This window comes from Salmo salar, chromosome 03, assembly GCF_965601325.2.
Source record: "Salmo salar chromosome 03, fSalSal1, whole genome shotgun sequence".
Lineage (NCBI taxonomy): Eukaryota > Metazoa > Chordata > Actinopteri > Salmoniformes > Salmonidae > Salmo > Salmo salar.
This window is the reverse complement of record NC_138293.1, coordinates 74,143,676-74,161,808: the sequence shown is the minus strand read 5'-3', so window position 1 is coordinate 74,161,808 and position 18,133 is coordinate 74,143,676. Positions and strand designations below refer to the sequence as shown.

At 46.1% G+C, this 18,133-nt stretch overlaps 1 protein-coding gene across 1 annotated transcript in view; it reads right to left on the bottom strand.

The window, feature by feature from the left end:
- LOC106601533 (voltage-dependent calcium channel gamma-2 subunit) overlaps positions 1-18,133 on the bottom strand; it is a 59,707-nt gene that overhangs the window by 7,660 nt on the left and 33,914 nt on the right. Inside the window, exon 2 of the mRNA XM_045715265.2 lies at positions 9,451-9,534. Within this exon, the coding sequence (XP_045571221.1) occupies positions 9,451-9,534 (84 nt within the window). The remainder of the gene's footprint in view (positions 1-9,450; positions 9,535-18,133) is intronic.

Below are 18,133 nucleotides of genomic sequence, written 5' to 3'. Positions count from 1 at the left end.
GTCAGGGGTTTGGCTCCTGCCTGGAGGGGTGTGTTTTAACATGGCAGATAACCTGCGGGACGCTGGACAGACAGGCAGTGTTCTCCAGCTGAGTATAGGATTGATTATCACAGTAAGTGAAGGTTCCTCTCCACAGTCATGCCAGTGTGATGTGTGGCTAACAGTGGGCTTTAGTGGACGGTAGTAAGATTTGTGTGAGTGAGAGTGGATGGATTTCGGATTGAGAAACTGTAGTTGTGATTGAACAGCTCAATTCAGAGCATAACTTCTGATAAGCTTTCCCTAAACTTTCCAGGTGTAATGAAAAACATACAGTACACTCACTGTAACAGCCCAACATAATCTATGAACCAACAACACACCGTATGCCGACTAAGTGTTCTGTGATTAGTTATCCTACCGTGGCAGGTACAGTAATATCCCATTATCTGAGTAGGACATTATTCTGACTTTGGGCTGCAGGGAGGTGGACTATGGACCCTGTCCTGGGAGGTGGCTGTGGGGACTCTCTTGTGTCTCAGAAGTCTATCAAGCTGGAAAACAATGACCCTGTCTAAATGAAAGCGTTGACCTCTCTGCTGATAGCCAGAGACAGCGGCGACCTCGGTCGCGTCTTGTGTTTCCGAAGTCCCTCTCGGCGACACGGCACATGAAAGGAGGAGCGCTAATCGAGAATGCGCTCTGGAGCCCTGTGATTATCAGCCAGGTCACCGTTTTGATTTGGGTCGAGGTCACTATCACAAAGAGCCTCGCCAGGGACCACTTCTGTCTGTGTGGGTCGCCAGGGCCCACTTCTGTCTGTGTGGGTCGCCTGGGACCACTTCTGTCTGTGTGGGTCGCCTGGGACCACTTCTGTCTGTGTGGGTCACCAGGGACCACTTCTGTCTGTGTGGGTCGCCAGGGCCCACTTCTGTCTGTGTGGGTCGCCTGGGACCACTTCTGTCTGTGTGGGTCACCTGGCCCACTTCTGTCTGTGTGGGTCGCCTGGAACCACTTCTGTCTGTGTGGGTCACCTGGAACCACTTCTGTCTGTGTGGGTCGCCTGGGCCCACTTCTGTCTGTGTGGGTCGCCAGGGCCCACTTCTCTCTGTGTGGGTCGCCTGGGCCCACTTCTGTCTGTGTGGGTCACCTGGCCCACTTCTGTCTGTGTGGGTCGCCTGGGACCACTTCTGTCTGTGTAGGTCGCCTGGGACCTATTTGGGGAGAGGTATCTCTGCCTCCTCACCTCGTCCCCTCCCTGTGTTCTCGCTAAGCCCAAAGCGTTACCAGTCAGGCTGGTTATTAAAGTAGTGACACACAGCAGCCCTATGCTATCCTGTCCTTTATCAGCTCCACTACCACATACCCTCCATCCGGCCTCATTAGACAGATAGAAAGCAGTCCTGCCTGGGATGGATGTGTCCCTGCCTGTCATTGGGAAAGGCGTAGTGATGACTGATAGTGGCTTGTTAGAGCTGCCCTGCCCCGCTTTGCCGCCTGTCTGTGAGTGCCAGTGTGCGTGCCAGGCTGCCCACAGAGATACAGAGCTGGTGTGCGCTGTATTGATTGGCACTGACTGACCACGTTCTTACACACTACTTCACGCAGACTATTGTACACATATGTAACACATCAGTGTCTTTACAGTATCTAACCACCTCTCCACACATGCTGATCACCTCATAAGGAAGTAGTAGGGGAGAGTGGGGTAAGGTGAGCCTTTTTTTACATTCAGCATCTCTCCATCAAGGGAAATATAGTATTAATTCTAATAAAGATATCTACATATATTTCAGGATGTTGCGTATCCCTAGAAATAATTAGAATTCATGTAACCTTTACAGTTTTGAAAACAAAGCTTGTCCAAAAAAACTGGTCTCTTGGCACAATTTACACCAGGTACGGGGTAAATTTAGCTGTGGAACAGGACAAGCTAAGCCGCCTACAAATGTCTGTACTGAATGAAATATTACCACTACCTTTTTAAAATCATGTCTATCTTTATTTCCCAAACACAATTCAACACAATCACAATCACTTTTTTGTCTTTTAATCATTTAAAGCATCTTTTAACACAGGCTGAACACCTAACACCTAACAAACACTTTTAACATAAGCCCTGTTGTTACTTCATATCCAAGCGATAATTCCTTGCATTATGCCTGTAAAGAAAACACTTTTGCAATTTGCTTAACTTTTGCAATTTGCTCAACTTACCATTGGCTCAACTTACCCCAAGGCAAACATGACTATATTAGCCCACACAGCTACAAACCTCTAACACAATAAATTAATTTGACTTGGTGAAAATCTGTTCTTTGGACTGAACTTGCTTACCACTTTTTCCATGTGTTTTTTTCCTTCACATACTCAATGAAATGATGACCTCTTCCTAAATATTTGGTGAAATGAGACATTTTGTGTACGGTGTCTTAGAAACAATGGTGGCTCAACTTACCCCACTCTCCCCTACCAACACTACCCAACACAGCTCCAGAGTGACTCACAGTGACTCACAGCCAGGGATCACTCTATTGCATTAACGCCACATAACACATATTCACACTTAACATCATGTCCATTTACCAGTACATTGCCAGTTTACGGCTTCAGCATATAAACCAAATAATATGTTGTATACACACAAAAAAACGCATGCATGCATGAACGCACACACACGTACATACACCAATAAATATGCAAAGAGTTCTCTTGACAAAGGCATCTCTTTGAACCTTCTCTCTCTTCTCTCTTCTCTCTCCCTCTCTCATTGACAGCGTTGTGAGAGGAAATTAGCATTGGCTCTTAATCAGCCTCCCCCAGCACTGAATGTGCTGATGTGCAGGACAGGGTCATGCTAATCAGGTGCCTCAGCTCCCAGGCACATTGATTTAAAACTACAAACACTTATTAATCCAGCCCGCCCTCCTCCTCCTCAATACTCAGCCTCAACCAAGAAGCCTCCTGCAGGAGGCTGGTGAGGGGAGGATGGCTCATAATAATGCCTGAAATGGAATGGTATCAAACACATGGAAACAGTGTGTTTGCTGTGTTTAATACCATTCCATTTACGCCGTTCCAGCCATTACTATCCTCCTGTCCTCCCAAATTACCGTGCCACCAGCCGCCTGTGACACACATATGCACACAAAGTTATCATATGCCCTCAGAGTTGCACACAAGCATGTGTATGCACACTCTCACACTACCCCTATTCACGTACACTCTCTATATGCACACAGCCAAGTTTATCTTTCTCAATTTTTTTCTTACACGGAAAAGTACTGTACGACATAGGACTACACTGGACTGCATGCTCTCTGACACTGCAGTCCCCCACTGAATATCGCTCTGTCATACTAACATAACATATCACACAGCAAAATCCCTATCTACACACACCCCTCACACACTCATCCACACACAGACTGGTCACTGGAGCACGGTGGAAAAGAATCTGGGCCGCCCGACACATTGAAGTTCCTTCACATGACAGGACTGCTCAGACAATTAAAGACCACATTTCAATTACTGTAATTACCCTCCACTCCACTGCTGATGTCCCCATAGATCAGGCCTGCCCGTCTGCCTGCCTGCCTGACAGCACTGTGCCATAGCTAGCTGCTCTGGGTTAGCTTAGCACCAACAGCACAGAATCACTACTCGCTCTGTTAGCGTAGCATTGACACAGTAGCCTACATAATCACTGCTGTCTGTGTTAGCTTATCTTAGCCTTAGCGTTTACACAAACAGCATAGTAGCCCATAGACTAACACAGGGTAGAGGAGGCCCTATTAGTTTGAACAAACTGAACAGTAACCCTGCTTAGTCTGTTAGCTAGCTTAGCAGCCAGAAAAGCATGATTAGTAGCCCAGAGCACAGGGCAGAGGAAGCTCAATTTAAAATTAGCCTGGTACAACAGTGAATGGCATGATAGCACAGAGAGATGCTCCAATACAAATGGATAAGACTGGTAATACTGTGGTTTATGTCACGATATGCCACTGTTAGCATAGTACCACAGCACGGACTAACATGGGTCAATACAGAGAAACCCTGCATTCAATGTGGATATGTCAATGCGTGTGTGAAGGAAGGCTAACAAGTGTCCATATGCAGTCACAAATAATGGTTGTGTAATCTCTGTGTTATTGTTACTGTCCCTTTGTTTTCTAGATACTGTACATTCTCTCACCTCTGAGTTTATAAGAGGAGGCTTCCATATTTCCAGCCTTAATGAGATGTGTAGTTAGAGCGCTGGTACTTGCTCGCTCCACCAGGCCACTAAAATGATTGCCTTTTCATTTATGGGCCTGTATGTGTTTAATGTATCTGTCGATGGACTCCATATTTGTCGCCTAGGCCACCACTGTTACACAGCTACACTGTGACATCTCTCTCTAGCTACCTAACACCACACAGTAAATCCAAGTGGACAGTCATAGTAATAATAGTCTCTAATAGAATCACTTTAAGGCTGTCACTCATGATTAACACATTATCCTGATGACTATCCTCTACCGAGGCAGTGGAGGTCATGTGATGTGACCCTCTCTCTGGTCCAATGGCTGTGACCGTGGTCCACGGTCCTGGTCTCAGGTGGAACCGGCGTGACCCACCAGGGCTCAGGGCCGAGCGACCGGCTGCCCATCCCCCCTCTGGAGCTGCTGCTGGAACTCCCATGCTGGGCCACAACCAATGATCTCCCCAATGTCGCCTACACCCCCCATCGCCCCAGAGCCCCCACTGTCCCACCCCTGCTGCCCTACATGCAAGTCCCCTGTGTGTGTCCTACCCCAGACCCATTGATTTTATTGGGCCAGATTAGGCCAGATTCCAGCCCCCCTCTCTGTATTAACTATGTAGCTCATCACACCATGCTCTGACCCCTAGTGAACCCTGGCTAGGATCCACAAACATGAGACATCTTTACCACAGACTGCCATCATTGTCACTACTGACAGAACATCCACTATAGCTACAACAAGACTGACAACGCATTTTCTACTCAATCTGACTCTGTCTCTGTCTCTCTCGCTCTCTCTCAGTATCTCTCTCTCTCTCTGTATCTCTCTCTCTCTCTCTCTCTGTATCGCTTTGTCTGTATCGCTCCATCTGTATCTCTCTCTCTCTCTCTCTCTGTATCGCTTTGTCTGTATCGCTCCATCTGTATCTCTCTCTCTCTCTCTCTCTGTATCGCTTTGTCTGTATCGCTCCATCTGTATCTCTCTCTCTCTCTCTCTCTGTATCTCTCTCTATATCTCTCTCTTTCTGTATCTCTCTCTATAACTCTCTCTCTCTTTCTGTATCTCTCTCTGTATCTCTCTCTGTATCTCTCTCTCTTTCTGTATCTATCTCTCTGTATCTCTCTCTGTATCTCTCTATTTCTGTATCTCTCTCTCTCTTTCTGTATCTCTCTGTGTGTAAGTGTGGTTATCACAGTAATGTATTTAGGTGTTCTAGTTCCTCCTGCATCAACCGTTTCTTGCATAACTGGGTGTTTTCCTTTACTCCTCTCTTCTCTCTCTCTCTCTTTCTCTCTCTGCTGCTTAGCGCCCAGTAGAGCAGTGGATGATGGGAGCTCGGACACGGCATGATCTAAAAACCCACTGGGGCTTTAGTATGCCTCAGCTGGGTTATATAACCGTGTGTGGATGTGTGAACCGCCTGGCTATGGGGAGAGCCGAGGATTCACAGTCACTACAGTCACTACTGCAAAGCAGCTTGCTACTGTGTGTGTGTTTGTGTTTGGGGATGTCTGTGTGTACTATGTGTGTGTCTGTGTGTGTTTGTGTCTGCGTGTCTATGTCTGTGTCTGTCTATGTGTGTTCAAGTATGGGGGAGGGGTGGTGCACGTACGTATTCAAGAACATTCTGTGCCTTTCCTCTGTATATGTCAGATTTGCTCACTTCCAATACTGGTGTAGGCTGGTGTACTGTGAGCTAGCAGGTGCTGAATCACAGGATTACATACATCATAGACGAGTCCCCTCAGTCTGAGTGTGAACTCCCTCTGACATCACTTCCTGTAGGTTTTTACCTGAGGTGACATAATCTCTATTGCATAACCCTTCCCCTCTCATTCTACCTTGTAAATGGCTGGCATACTCTCTCTCTCTCTTTGGTCTCCCTCCAGATGCTCTGAGCAACACCTCATTATGGAAATACCAGCTGTGTGTCCTCCACTAAAGTCAAATGGGGTAAGTATATAAACGAATTCCCTTCACAGACCACACCAGCCTGGCTATGATGAAACAGGCAGCGGAGATATTAAAGCTACAGTATGACATCCACCTCTCTCTGAACCTGTCCCAATGTGGCCCACTGTACCCTCATGACCTCACCCTGCCCGACCTTCACAGAAGAGAACACACAAATGTAACACAAACATACAAACGCAGACACACAGACACACTGAGTGGCCTGAATAGGGGCTCACTTTGTCACTACAGTGGTACAGAGGTACAACTCCAGACTGAAAAGACATGCCAGTCACAGACGGGTGCGCGGGGAGAGAGAGGGAGAAAGAGAGAGGGAGAAAAAGAGAGGGAGAGAGTGATAGAGGCCTGACCTATATAGGAAGGAGGCTGAAATATTTATGGATGTGAGTATCCTAATTGGCAAGCAACTGGGAGCACTGCGGCCCTCTCGTCCAATCACAGAGCAGGAAGCGGTTAAAATACATGTACACACACACACACACACACACACACACACACACACACACACACACACACACACACACACACACACACACACACACACACACACACACACACACACACGTATGGGTGCATGGTCTGAGGTCCGCAGTGTCACCTCGCCCCTGCGCCCCTGCGCTCCTGTCAAGGCCAGTGACTTCGGGCACCTAGTTATGGCCCAGCTTTGCTAGGGCTGATCCGGCTTCGTTAAGGCTTCAGCATCGTTAGAATCATTACCAGAGCTGTTATCATAACCGTCCTCTCTGGCACATATGGACGAGCACTGTCGCTCAGAGCGTTAAGTCAAACACAGCCTAATTGGCTAGGCTTCATCTCCAGGACTGGCAGTAACACGCACTGCTCCGCTCTCCTCTTCTCTCAGAGTGGGCTTCAATTACTGTCTGTTCTGATGGAGACCAGGAGATGAACACAACCTGAATCCAGTTCAGTTGAGCATCACTGGGTGGGAGAAGGGAGGGGTCAAATGTCTGGAGCATTGTTAAACAGGCGGTGTGTCACCGGTGTCGTTTTGAACAGACCAAAGCGCAGCGTGTATAGTGCTCATCTTCTTTGTCCACGGTCCTGCCCCATCCAGGATTTCCTCCCAGGTCCACGACTCGATGTACCTCCTCCCACGCTGCTTGGTCTTCTTTTGGTGGGTGGTTCTGTCACCGGCGTCGTTTTGAACAGACCAAGGCGCAGCGTGTATAGTGCTCATCTTCTTTTATTTTGTGAGAACGCTTGAACAAAATAACCAAACGACAAACAACAGTTCCGTAAGGTACAACGACAATACGGAAACAACCACCCACAAAACCCAAAGGAAAACAGGCTGCCTAAGTATGGCTTCCAATCAGAGACAACGAAAGACACCTGCCTCTGATTGGAAACCATACTCGGCCAAACCTGGAAAACGAAACATAGAAAATGAAAACTAGAACATATCCCCTGGAAACCAACAAACCCCAAAACACACACAACAACCCCCCTGCCACGCCCTGTCCATTCTACTATGGCAAATGACCCTTTTACCTGGTCAGGACGTGACACGTGGGGCCGAGGCACTGCTCGTAACATGGAAATGTGTGCTAATCAATTGGATCAAAGCACTGATCCACCCAATGGGTTGTTTGTGGTAAAATTACATTTTCCTTTTCCTATATTTTGAGTGAGAACTGTTCAGGGGAAAAATGAGGTGACCTTGCAGCACTTTTTGAATGTACTAGGTCAATATGCAGAGGTAGTGTTAGTTTAACTTATTTGTTTGAAACTCTCAATACTGTGTTGAAACTGTGTATTGTTCTATGAAAATAAACAAAACCCATCATTTGGGTTTGAGCATCGTACACTTCAAAGTCTCACAGTCACAGGAATCTTGTGAGATGCGGGAGACATGTTTTGATCCCAGTTAGTCCCAAGAGAAACATTAAATAGGGAGTGGAAAGGCTATCCTTAGAAGGGCTGTGACAGGGCTATTCACCTACAGTATGTTGTTATTGGGGCCAAATTGCAGTTTTTGTGACACTCCCTTCTAACAAGGCCTGCAATCATCATAGAGGGAAACAGAAGGCATGACCATGTTCCAGGGAGTCTTAGCTTTCAGGAATGGAGTCATAAAAACTGTTCAAATGCTAGAGCCAAATTCATAGGAAAACATTTTATTCAACATGCCACATTGACTTCAGAAGCTTCTGTTTATCACAGTGAGCGTTTCAATCTATCTGTTCTCCTCTACTTTTCCTGGTTGGCAAAGTGCCAGGATGTTGTCTCTGGTTTTGAATCTGAATTTAGAGAACTCAACTTAAAAACTTAATCTAAATGCATCTGAGAAGTTCAATATATAATATATAAAGTATATATATATATATATATATATAAAGTATATACTTTTATAAACTTGAAATGATAGTTTGTAAACTTGATACACAGATAATGAATGCAATATCTATCATATTGAAACTGAATATATAAATATTGAATTTGAATACTCAATTAAATGTAAATTGAATTTTAAAACTGAATGCAATATTCACTCAATTCAGTTTCAAATCATGAAATACAAGTTTGTGCATTACAAATTCAAAAATATTACATTCAAATTCAAAATCCTAATACAAATTCTAAATTATGGAATTCAAACACAATTTCTGTTGGCATTGAAATCATGTAATTTTAGGATTATTACCGCAGCTTGTTTGACACTCATTTCCATGTCTTGCTAGCAGTGAGGAAAACAGAGCACAAATCAATGTGGGGAGTTTACAGGGTACACAGTGGACTGTAATACTGCACGTTACGTTACACATGGCATGCAGTAAAAACAGCCAGGAGAGGAGGAGTGGTGCCTGGTAGAGTTCAGACCAGACAGACAGGCACTCACTAAAAGCAGGATACAGTTTAGAGATATCTAAAATAACACACAGGCCCATCAGAACTACTGTCTGTATTGACTGTCAGGGGCTGGGTGGGGAAAGTGGGCTCAGGTATTAATTATGAACAAGTTGTCAGTTGAAGTAAGAGGATGCATTGTTGGCTGATTTCTGTCCCCCCTTGTCACCTGATTGAAGGTTACCTCATATTAAATACTACCCTCTCTTAACAAGATTAGAAAGTACAGAGTTGTACATTTGTGTAGTATTTGTGTAGTATTTACACTATTCACTACAATACAGTATCAAATGTGCAGATGGGATGCCCAGACCACACTATCCCTTGAGGTTCACTGCTTCCTCTGTACTGTAAAAGTGGAAGCCAAAGAGAGGAGACTCACGTAAGAAGTACTCAGAGGGGTCCGCTTCATAGTCCGTGTCCTCAGGAAAGTGATCTATCTGTTTACACATCCCTTTAAAGTTCCCTGGAGGAGAAACAAGAGAGAAAACACACAGGGTCAGAAAAGCAGTCACAGAGGAAAAATAATAATAGAATCAAGAGAAACGCCATGGTAACACAAAGAGTGACATGAGTCAGTTCAAACCCATGTAGTTATGAGTGTACAGGTAACTGCCAAAATAAAGGAAACACCAACATAACATAACAACATAAAGAAAGAGCTTGTGAGATCCACAGGATGCGTTGAATAGAACAGATTAATTCTTCTGGAGCAACACAGCACTTAAGTGAAGGTATTGTATGCCTGCAGGAAGGAAGGGATGGTGAGACACGTGAGGAGTTCAAGTCATGGAGGAAGGGATGGACGGATGCATGTTTTGTAGATGGAGGAATGGAGGAGGATGTGGATCCAGTTCCGGTGTGTGAAACATATGGGCCAGTGATTTGTTTGTGTGGGCTGCAGAGAGATGAATATATAATGAGTGATAGGATCCTGGACATTTAGTCATTACATCCATTCTAGATGGCTGCCGTTTTGCAAGCTCTGACCCAACTTAGCTATTTTGTGATTTTCTTTTGTATTACATTTACCCCTTTTTCTCCCCAATTTCGTGGTATCCAATTGGTAGTTACAGTCCTGTCTCATCTCTGCAACTCCCGTACGGACTCGGGAGATGAGAAGGTCGAGAGCCATGCGTCCTCCGAAACACGATCCAACCAAGCAAAACTGCTTCTTGACACAATGCCCGCTTAAGCCGGAAGCCAGCCACACCAATGTGTTGGAGGAAACACCGTACACCTGGCAACCGTGTCAGCGCATGCCCGCCACAGGAGTCGCTAGAGCGCGATGGGACAAGGACATCCCTGCCGGCCAAACCCTCCCCTAACTTCGATGATGCTGGGCCAATTGTGCGCCGCCCCATGGGTCTCCCGGTCGTGGTTTTTATCTGACTGGATAATAATATGTCCCCCTCACTTCTAAAACCAAAGTTGCGCCCCTGCTTGTATGTATGTATGTATGTAAATGTAACACACAGCGATGTTAGGAAACATGATGATGAAACTCTACAGAGGAGTGGGCGCTCTGCCCTTCTCATAAGCACCAGGGACTGGGTTTCCCTAGCTTAGGCAGCACATGCCCTGGTCTGGCTCTGGTGGTCATGCGAGCCTGAGGTTGCTAGTCAGAATGGAGACCTCTCCGGCAGCAGGTGGTGGCTTGTAAACAAGAGTGGCACAGCTGGTGAGACCTGGAGCGGCTCCAACTGCTGTGCAATGGGAACTTCATCTCCTAATGCTCATTCATTTGGCTGATGCCTCAGTGCCCAGGCTGCCAAGTCACTCGCTCTGCCCTTTCAGGAAGCAGCCTGCCTGGCCTGGCCTCTCTTTCTTCCCACTTCCCACTTTTCTCTATACCTTCATCCCTCCATTCCTCCATGCTGTGGTACCACAGAAGGTCCATCCGTGATGGGGTCACTCAAGGTCGCACGGCGAAGGAATCACCCAATACAGAGGTCATTACTGCACCCCTGCAGGGCATGTGATTGGGCCAGATTACTGTCTCATTAACTTATTCATCTCCTTCTCCCTCCAGTGTCTGTCTAATTAGGTGAACAGGTGTTTGTTAGCCGGGTGCCAGGTGTTGCCGAGGAGAAGATGGCGGGAAGGCAGGATGGGTGCCGCGGGTGCGGCTGGGTGGGGCGCTGGGTTTGTGAATGGACCCCACGTACGGAGAATTGACCCCCGGCGAGAACCGCTCGGATATGAGAGCGACTGGCGTCTGCAGGAAGAGCTATCAAACAGACTTAACACTGCTCTTCCTTCTGTGCACACTGTGTGTGGTAGGGCTCACAAGGCTGAGGGGAGTCGGTGTTTGATACCACAGACGTAACTGTCTGTTAACTGTCTGAGGGTAGTTAAGGTCTCATCAGAGGAGAGTTTGTTGTGATTGTTCCAATGTCATTGAGTTTTGACCAAGCAGTTGGCAGAGGCCATGCTAGGCTGGAGTTGGGCCGCAGCAGAGGAGTGTGGGAACCTCCGTGTGAAACACACACTAATCCTTCCTCGGTGGACAGAGTCCAAAGTGCTGACGGTGTGTGTGTGTCCACTTCTCTCTCACCTTCCCCAGCTCTGGCTCATAATCAAAAAGCACTCATTGATTTCCATCAACAAGCTCTGCGGCAATTAACAAGAGACAGGGAGGAATATATAGGAAAGAGGGAGAGACAGAGGAAGGGCAATGAACAGAGAGAAGGTTGAAGTCCAGAAGAGAGGGGGATAGATCTGCTTCCATTGTCACACTTTCATCATTGTTGGATCGAAACTCATAGGTCTAAAAAGCACATCAAACTCAGTGTGCGACTCTTACCACCACTGACACCACAGTACAGCCACTGAGCCTCCACAATAAACAACATCTATCAAAAAGTGGGTCAAATGCAGTGAAGGAGAAAAACAAGGTGTATCCTGAACTCTTTCATTTCAAATCCATTTCAATAAGGATACGACTGTTTATGTAGTTACACAGCACAGTCGCCACGGAGTTGTCGGAACAAAACTTGTAACATTGAGAACACAGCATCCACCCACAGTGCACCATGTGTCTTTGTCTTATCAACAGCTGACATCACAGAGTGGGAGTATGGTATAGTTAGCTGGCTGTCCCGTCCACAGTTGTGTCATTTGTTCAAGCAGCTGCAGAGAGTAGACTATTGGGGGAACCACTTCGATTAGTGCGCTGAAAGATTTATGTGACACTTAACCGCTCCAAACTGTCCTTTTCTTGTCAGACATGTAAACTCAGCACGCTGGTAAATGTTTTATACTGACATTTGTATTTTTCGGAAACCTCCCATACAAAAGTGTGTGACCGTGGGAAGGGTGAAGGGTGGAGGGGGGAGAGGGGGAGAGAAGGGAGGAGGAGGGCAGAGGGGGGAGAAGGGGAGGGAAGGGTGGGGAGAAGGGTGGAGGGGGGAGAGGGGGAGGAAGGGAGGAGGAAGGGAGGAGGAGGGCGGAGGGGGAGAGGGGGAGGAAGGGAGGAGGAGGGTGGAGGGTGGAGGGGGGAGAGGGGGGGAGGAAGGGAGGAGGAGGGCGGAGGGGGGAGAGGGGGAGGAAGGGAGGAGGAGGGCGGAGGGGGGAGAGGGGGAGAGGGGGGGAGAGGGGGAGGAAGGGAGGAGGAGGGCAGAGGTGGGAGAGTAGGGGGGAGATGTGAAGGCCCATCTGGCAGGGGACCCACAACAGGTGTCTGGTGGGTCACGACATCTTCATTCAGCGTTTACAGACAGGCCATATTATCCACTATGTTACCTCTATCTAAGGGTTGCTCACTATAGCAAGCTGTAGTACTACAATAGCATCATGTCAGTACATACTCAGCCCCGTGGAAAGTGCTTGATGTTAAAAAGCAATCGAGGCATTATAAGTATAGCTGGCCTTCTGGCTGGGCGTATAAGTCTTGTGCTAATCATTATAAAGCAGTTAGCATTAAGAGCAGAGCCAGGCCATGGGACTCTCCTGCACTGACCGACCCACTGGGTCCCATCAGCTGGCTCCATACTAGGGGTCAGCGCTGGACTTCCTCAATCACCCTAACGACCACTGGCCACCATGACCCCTACTGTAGGGATGAGCTGTGGCCTAAAACCTAGGTCCTTTCCTGTCCTCCCTGTCCCACTGCCATAAAGCACTTCAATACTAGAGCAGACCAGGGTGAGACTGAGATCCATTCAGGAGAGGAGAGGAGAGGAGGAAGAAGGGAAGAGGGAGGTGGACACGGTCAAGTGAGTGGGGCTGGTAGGTGGGTGTAGATTTACAATCACCCATCCCACAGAGGCTCCTGGTCTGCTCAGCCCCTGGATATTCCGGTCGATGTGCTCCCATTTTCTGTTCCCTAGAGATGGCTGTATAGTATGTCTCCAAGGTTGTGTCTTCATGGGGAGATTCCAGTGATGAGGCTGTGATTTGTAAATTGGCCTGTGCCCTGGGGAGTCCTACTCTATTGGTATGACCGTCATGTTGGGATCAACATTCTGGATAAACATCCTCATATTGAAATCAATACATTCCAAGGTCGGGGTTAATTGTTTAAGAATCCCACAGAGGTACTTTTTCCAATGCTATTGAAGCCACAAACACAACCCCTGCTGGGCTGCCTTCTGGTTATCTCCTCAAGCTAGAGTGAGAAAAGTTACATTTTTCTCTCTGGCTTTCACTGAGGAGAGGATTCTTGGCCCCGGTGCTTGGGATTTTTTGACGGTTTAAGTCGGCTGTGGATTTCCCCACTTGGACGGAAACCATACTCGCTCACTCTTTTTTCTCTCTCTCTGTGTCTCTCCCCTCTCTCGTACTCTCTTTCCCTCTCTCTCTCTCTCTCTCTCTCTCTCTCTCTCTCTCTCTCTCTCTCTTTTCCGCTCTCTCTCCCAACATCCGGCTGATAGAAATAAGCACTGGCCCATAAAACCCGGGGAGCCGCCAGATACAATGGGCCAAATTACGGCAGAAGAAATTGTGATTTTTATTTTAATTGTAATCTTTGACTCCCAACACATTTTCTTTCCACACAATTTCCATTCACAGGAAAAGATTACTGAGGGATTATTCAAGATAATTGGGAGTGTTCAATTACCAACTGACCCACCTCCCACCTCCCCCCACCTCCCCCCTCAACTTCTCCAACTAATATGACATCTGAAAATACTCTCCCTACTACATGTGTAATACATTTTAGATGCGACACTTGTGCCCAAACAAAAACCACAATGTCTAGACATGATCTCGACACTGTCAGCTCAGTCCTGGTAAAGAAAAAAGAAAGACAAAAACACATCCTTGACAATATGGGAGTGTGTGTGTGTGTGTGTGTGTGTGTGTGTGTGTGTGTGTGTGTGTGTGTGTGTGTGTGTGTGTGTGTGTGTGTGTGTGTGTGTGTGTGTGTATGGACGCAGGTGAGAGAGCTAAGCATTCCTCCTCTTCCTTAACCACCCCCCCTGCTGCTGCTGCTGATGTCATCCATCAGTGGTGTCTAAGACTCCAGAGATTCCCCTAGGACACAACAGAACAGAACATAGAGAACCGGCCAATCCCCAGACCCCTAGCCACAGACAGACACACAGGAGGGCCCGCCCACACACACTGACCTCCTAACAGTAGTGTCACCACCACAGCTCCCGAAACACAGGCAGTAGTTTGTTGTTCTGGGACATAACCATGGAGGAGGTGCTATGAGATTCTGTGGATGGATGAAGAAGGGAGGGTCAACAGGCCTGGTTCAAGTAGGAGGCGTTGTTCGAGGGTGAGAGACAGACAGAGAGAAAAAGAGAGAGGAAATGCAGCTTTGGTGCACCGGATTCCAGCCGAGTGCTTACTTCTGTGCCGGTGGGCGGAATTCTGGAAAAGTTCGCAGGCAGCCACCTAGTGCGTCAGCAGCAGCCACCCCCACACATCCCCCTCCCCTCTATCCCCACACCCTCCCTTCTATCCCTCCTCCCTGCACTGTCCCCACGGCAGCCGTTGCCATGTGGACATCAGAACCAGTCGCTGTGAAAAAAAAAAGAGATTCCTGGTGTGGGGTTGCCATGGAGACAGTTATCTGGGGCCCACTTGAAGATGATCACATGGGTGGAGCTGATGTTTGGGCCAATCTAGTGATGTGTTTAACCCCTGGACTGACTCACTGCTCACTTGGCTTTATGCAGTGTTCCTACTCACTAAGCTGCCCTACACCTTTATGTTGCTAACCAAGATTAGTATAACATAGCATTCGGCTACACCTGCACATCGACCTCTACATGTTAGCAACATTCTATACAGTACCAGTCAAATGTTTGGACACACCTACTCATTCAAGGGGTCGTCTTTATTTGTACTATTTTCTACATTGTAGAATAATAGTGAAAGCATCAAAACTATGAAATAACACATATGGAATTATGTAGTAACCAAAAAAGTGTTAAACAAATCAAAATATATTTTACATTTGAGATTCTTCAGAGTAGCCACCCCGTTACCTTGATGACAGCTTTGCACACTCTTGGCTTTCTCTCAACCACAGCTCACAGCTTCATGAGGTAGTCACCTGGAATGCATTTCAATTAACAGGTGTGTCTTGTTAAAAGTTAATTTGTGGAATTTCTTTCTTTCTTAATGCATTTGAGCCAATCAGTTTTGTTGTGACAAGGTAGGGGTGGTATACAGAAGATAACCCTATTTGGTAAAAGACCAAGTCCATATTATGGCAAGAACACCTCAAATAAGCGAAGAGAAACGACAGTCGATCATTACTTTAAGACATGAAGGTCAGTCAATACGGAAAAGTTCAAGAACTTTGAACGTTTCTTCAAGTGGAGTCGCAAAAACCATCAAGCGCTATGATGAAACTGGCTCTCATGAGGACTGCCACAGTAAAGGAAGACCCAGAGTTACCTCTGCTGCAGAGGATACGTTTATTAGAGCTACCAGCCTCAGAAATTGCAGCCCAAATAAATGCTTCACAGAGTTCAAGTAACAGACACATCTCAACATCAAGCCTTCATGGTTGAATTGCTGCAAAGAAACCATTACTAAAGGACACCAATAAGAAGAAGAGACTTGCTTTGGTCAAGAAACACGAGCAATGGACATTAGACCGGTGGAAATCTGTCCTTTGGTCTGATGAGTCCAAATTTGAGATTTTTGGGTCCGTGTCTTTGTGAGACGTAGAGTAGGTGAACGGATGATCTCCGCATGTGTATTTCCCACCGTGAAGCATGGAGGAGGAGGTGTGATGGTGTGGGGGTGCTTTGCTGGTGACACTGTCAGTGATTTATTTAGAATTCAAGGCACACTTAACCAGCATGGCTACCACAGCATTCTGCAGCAATACACCATCCTATCTGGTTTGCGCTTAGTGGGACTATCATTTGTTTTTCAACAGGATAATGACCCAACACACCTCCAGGCTGTGTAAGGGCTATTTGACCAAGAAGGAGAGTGATGGAGTGCTGCATCAGACGACCTGGCCTCCACAATCACCCGACCTCAACCCAATTGAGATGATTTAGGATGAGTTGGACTACAGAGTGAAGGAAGTCCTTCAAGACTGCTGGAAAAGCATATCATCAAGGAAAAGGGTGGCTACTTTGAAGAATCTAAAGTATAAAATATATTTTGATTTGTTTAACATAATATACAGTACCAGTCAAACTTTGGACAGACCTTCTCATTCCAGGGGTTTTCTTTATATTTACTATTTTCTACATTGTAGAATAAAAGTGAAGACATCAAAACTATGAAATAACACATATGGAATAATGTCTGTAGACTGCTGGAGTACCAAGACAAAACAACCAAAAATGTGTCACTATCCCAATACTTTTGGAGCTCACTGTATATGTTATTGTAATATATGTTATTGTAAGTTGTAAACAATCGTTTACAACTTACAATAACATACAGTTTTGTCTTTGTACTCCAGCACTTTGGACTACATCACGCTTGTGACTCTACAGATTTGTTGGATGCACTTCTACATTAATGTGGATGCTACCATGATTACGGATAATCCTGAATGAATCGTGAATAATGATGACCTAGAAAGTTATAGACTCACAAATATCCTACCCCTCCAAAAATACTAACCTCCACTGTTACTGTAATGGTGAGAGGTTAACATGTCTTGGGGGTAGGATATTTGTGCGTCTGTAACTATCTCACTCATCGTTATTCACGATTCATTCAGGATTATTCGTAACCATGGTAGCATCCACATTAATGTAGAAGTGTTTAGAAACATATTCTACGCTTATTTACAATAAAAGTGACTCCAAAATGACACAATACATTATTAACCATTCATTTATATTGGGCACAAAATAATCTGGAACACAACCAAAACAAACAGCAAATGCATCCAACTAATTTGTAGAGTCACAAGCTTGATTTAATCATTGCATGCTGTGAATATTGGACCAAATACTAAACTTATGACAACTTTAATACACATATAAGTGAATTTGTCCCAATACTTTTGGTCCCCTAAAATGGTGGGACTATGTACAAAAAGTGCTGTAATTTCTAAACGATTCACCCAATATGGATACAAATACCCTCAGATTAAAGCTGACAGTCTGCACTTTAACCTCATAGTCAATGTATCATTTCAAATCCGAAGTGCTGAAGTACAGAGCCAAAACAACAACAAAAATGGCCACTGTCCCAATACTTTTGGAGCTCACTGTAGTATTATTTAGCAGAAAACATACAAAACGGCTACTAAGGACATGACTAGAGCTCAGCACTCAGGTGAACACAATGCATCTCCCTTGTCCTGGTATCACACTTACAGAGGCATCCCCAAACCGTAGTTTCATTTGATTTCGATTTTATTAGGATCTCTTTTAGCCCAAGGGCTAGTCTTTCAAAAGTCCTTAAAGTGTACCCTATGGATGTGTACCCTATGGATGTGTACCCTATGGATGTGTACCCTATGGATGACTGGGTAAGGTGGTTAATGTGTGCATGACGTAGTAGGCACGCTTTCGTCCCCTCCTTAATGAGGGGTAGGCAGCCCCAGCACCCAGCAGCTAGGACAACAGGCCTAATCACCTTATTCGTCCTTATAATCACACTATTCATCCTTATAATCACACTAT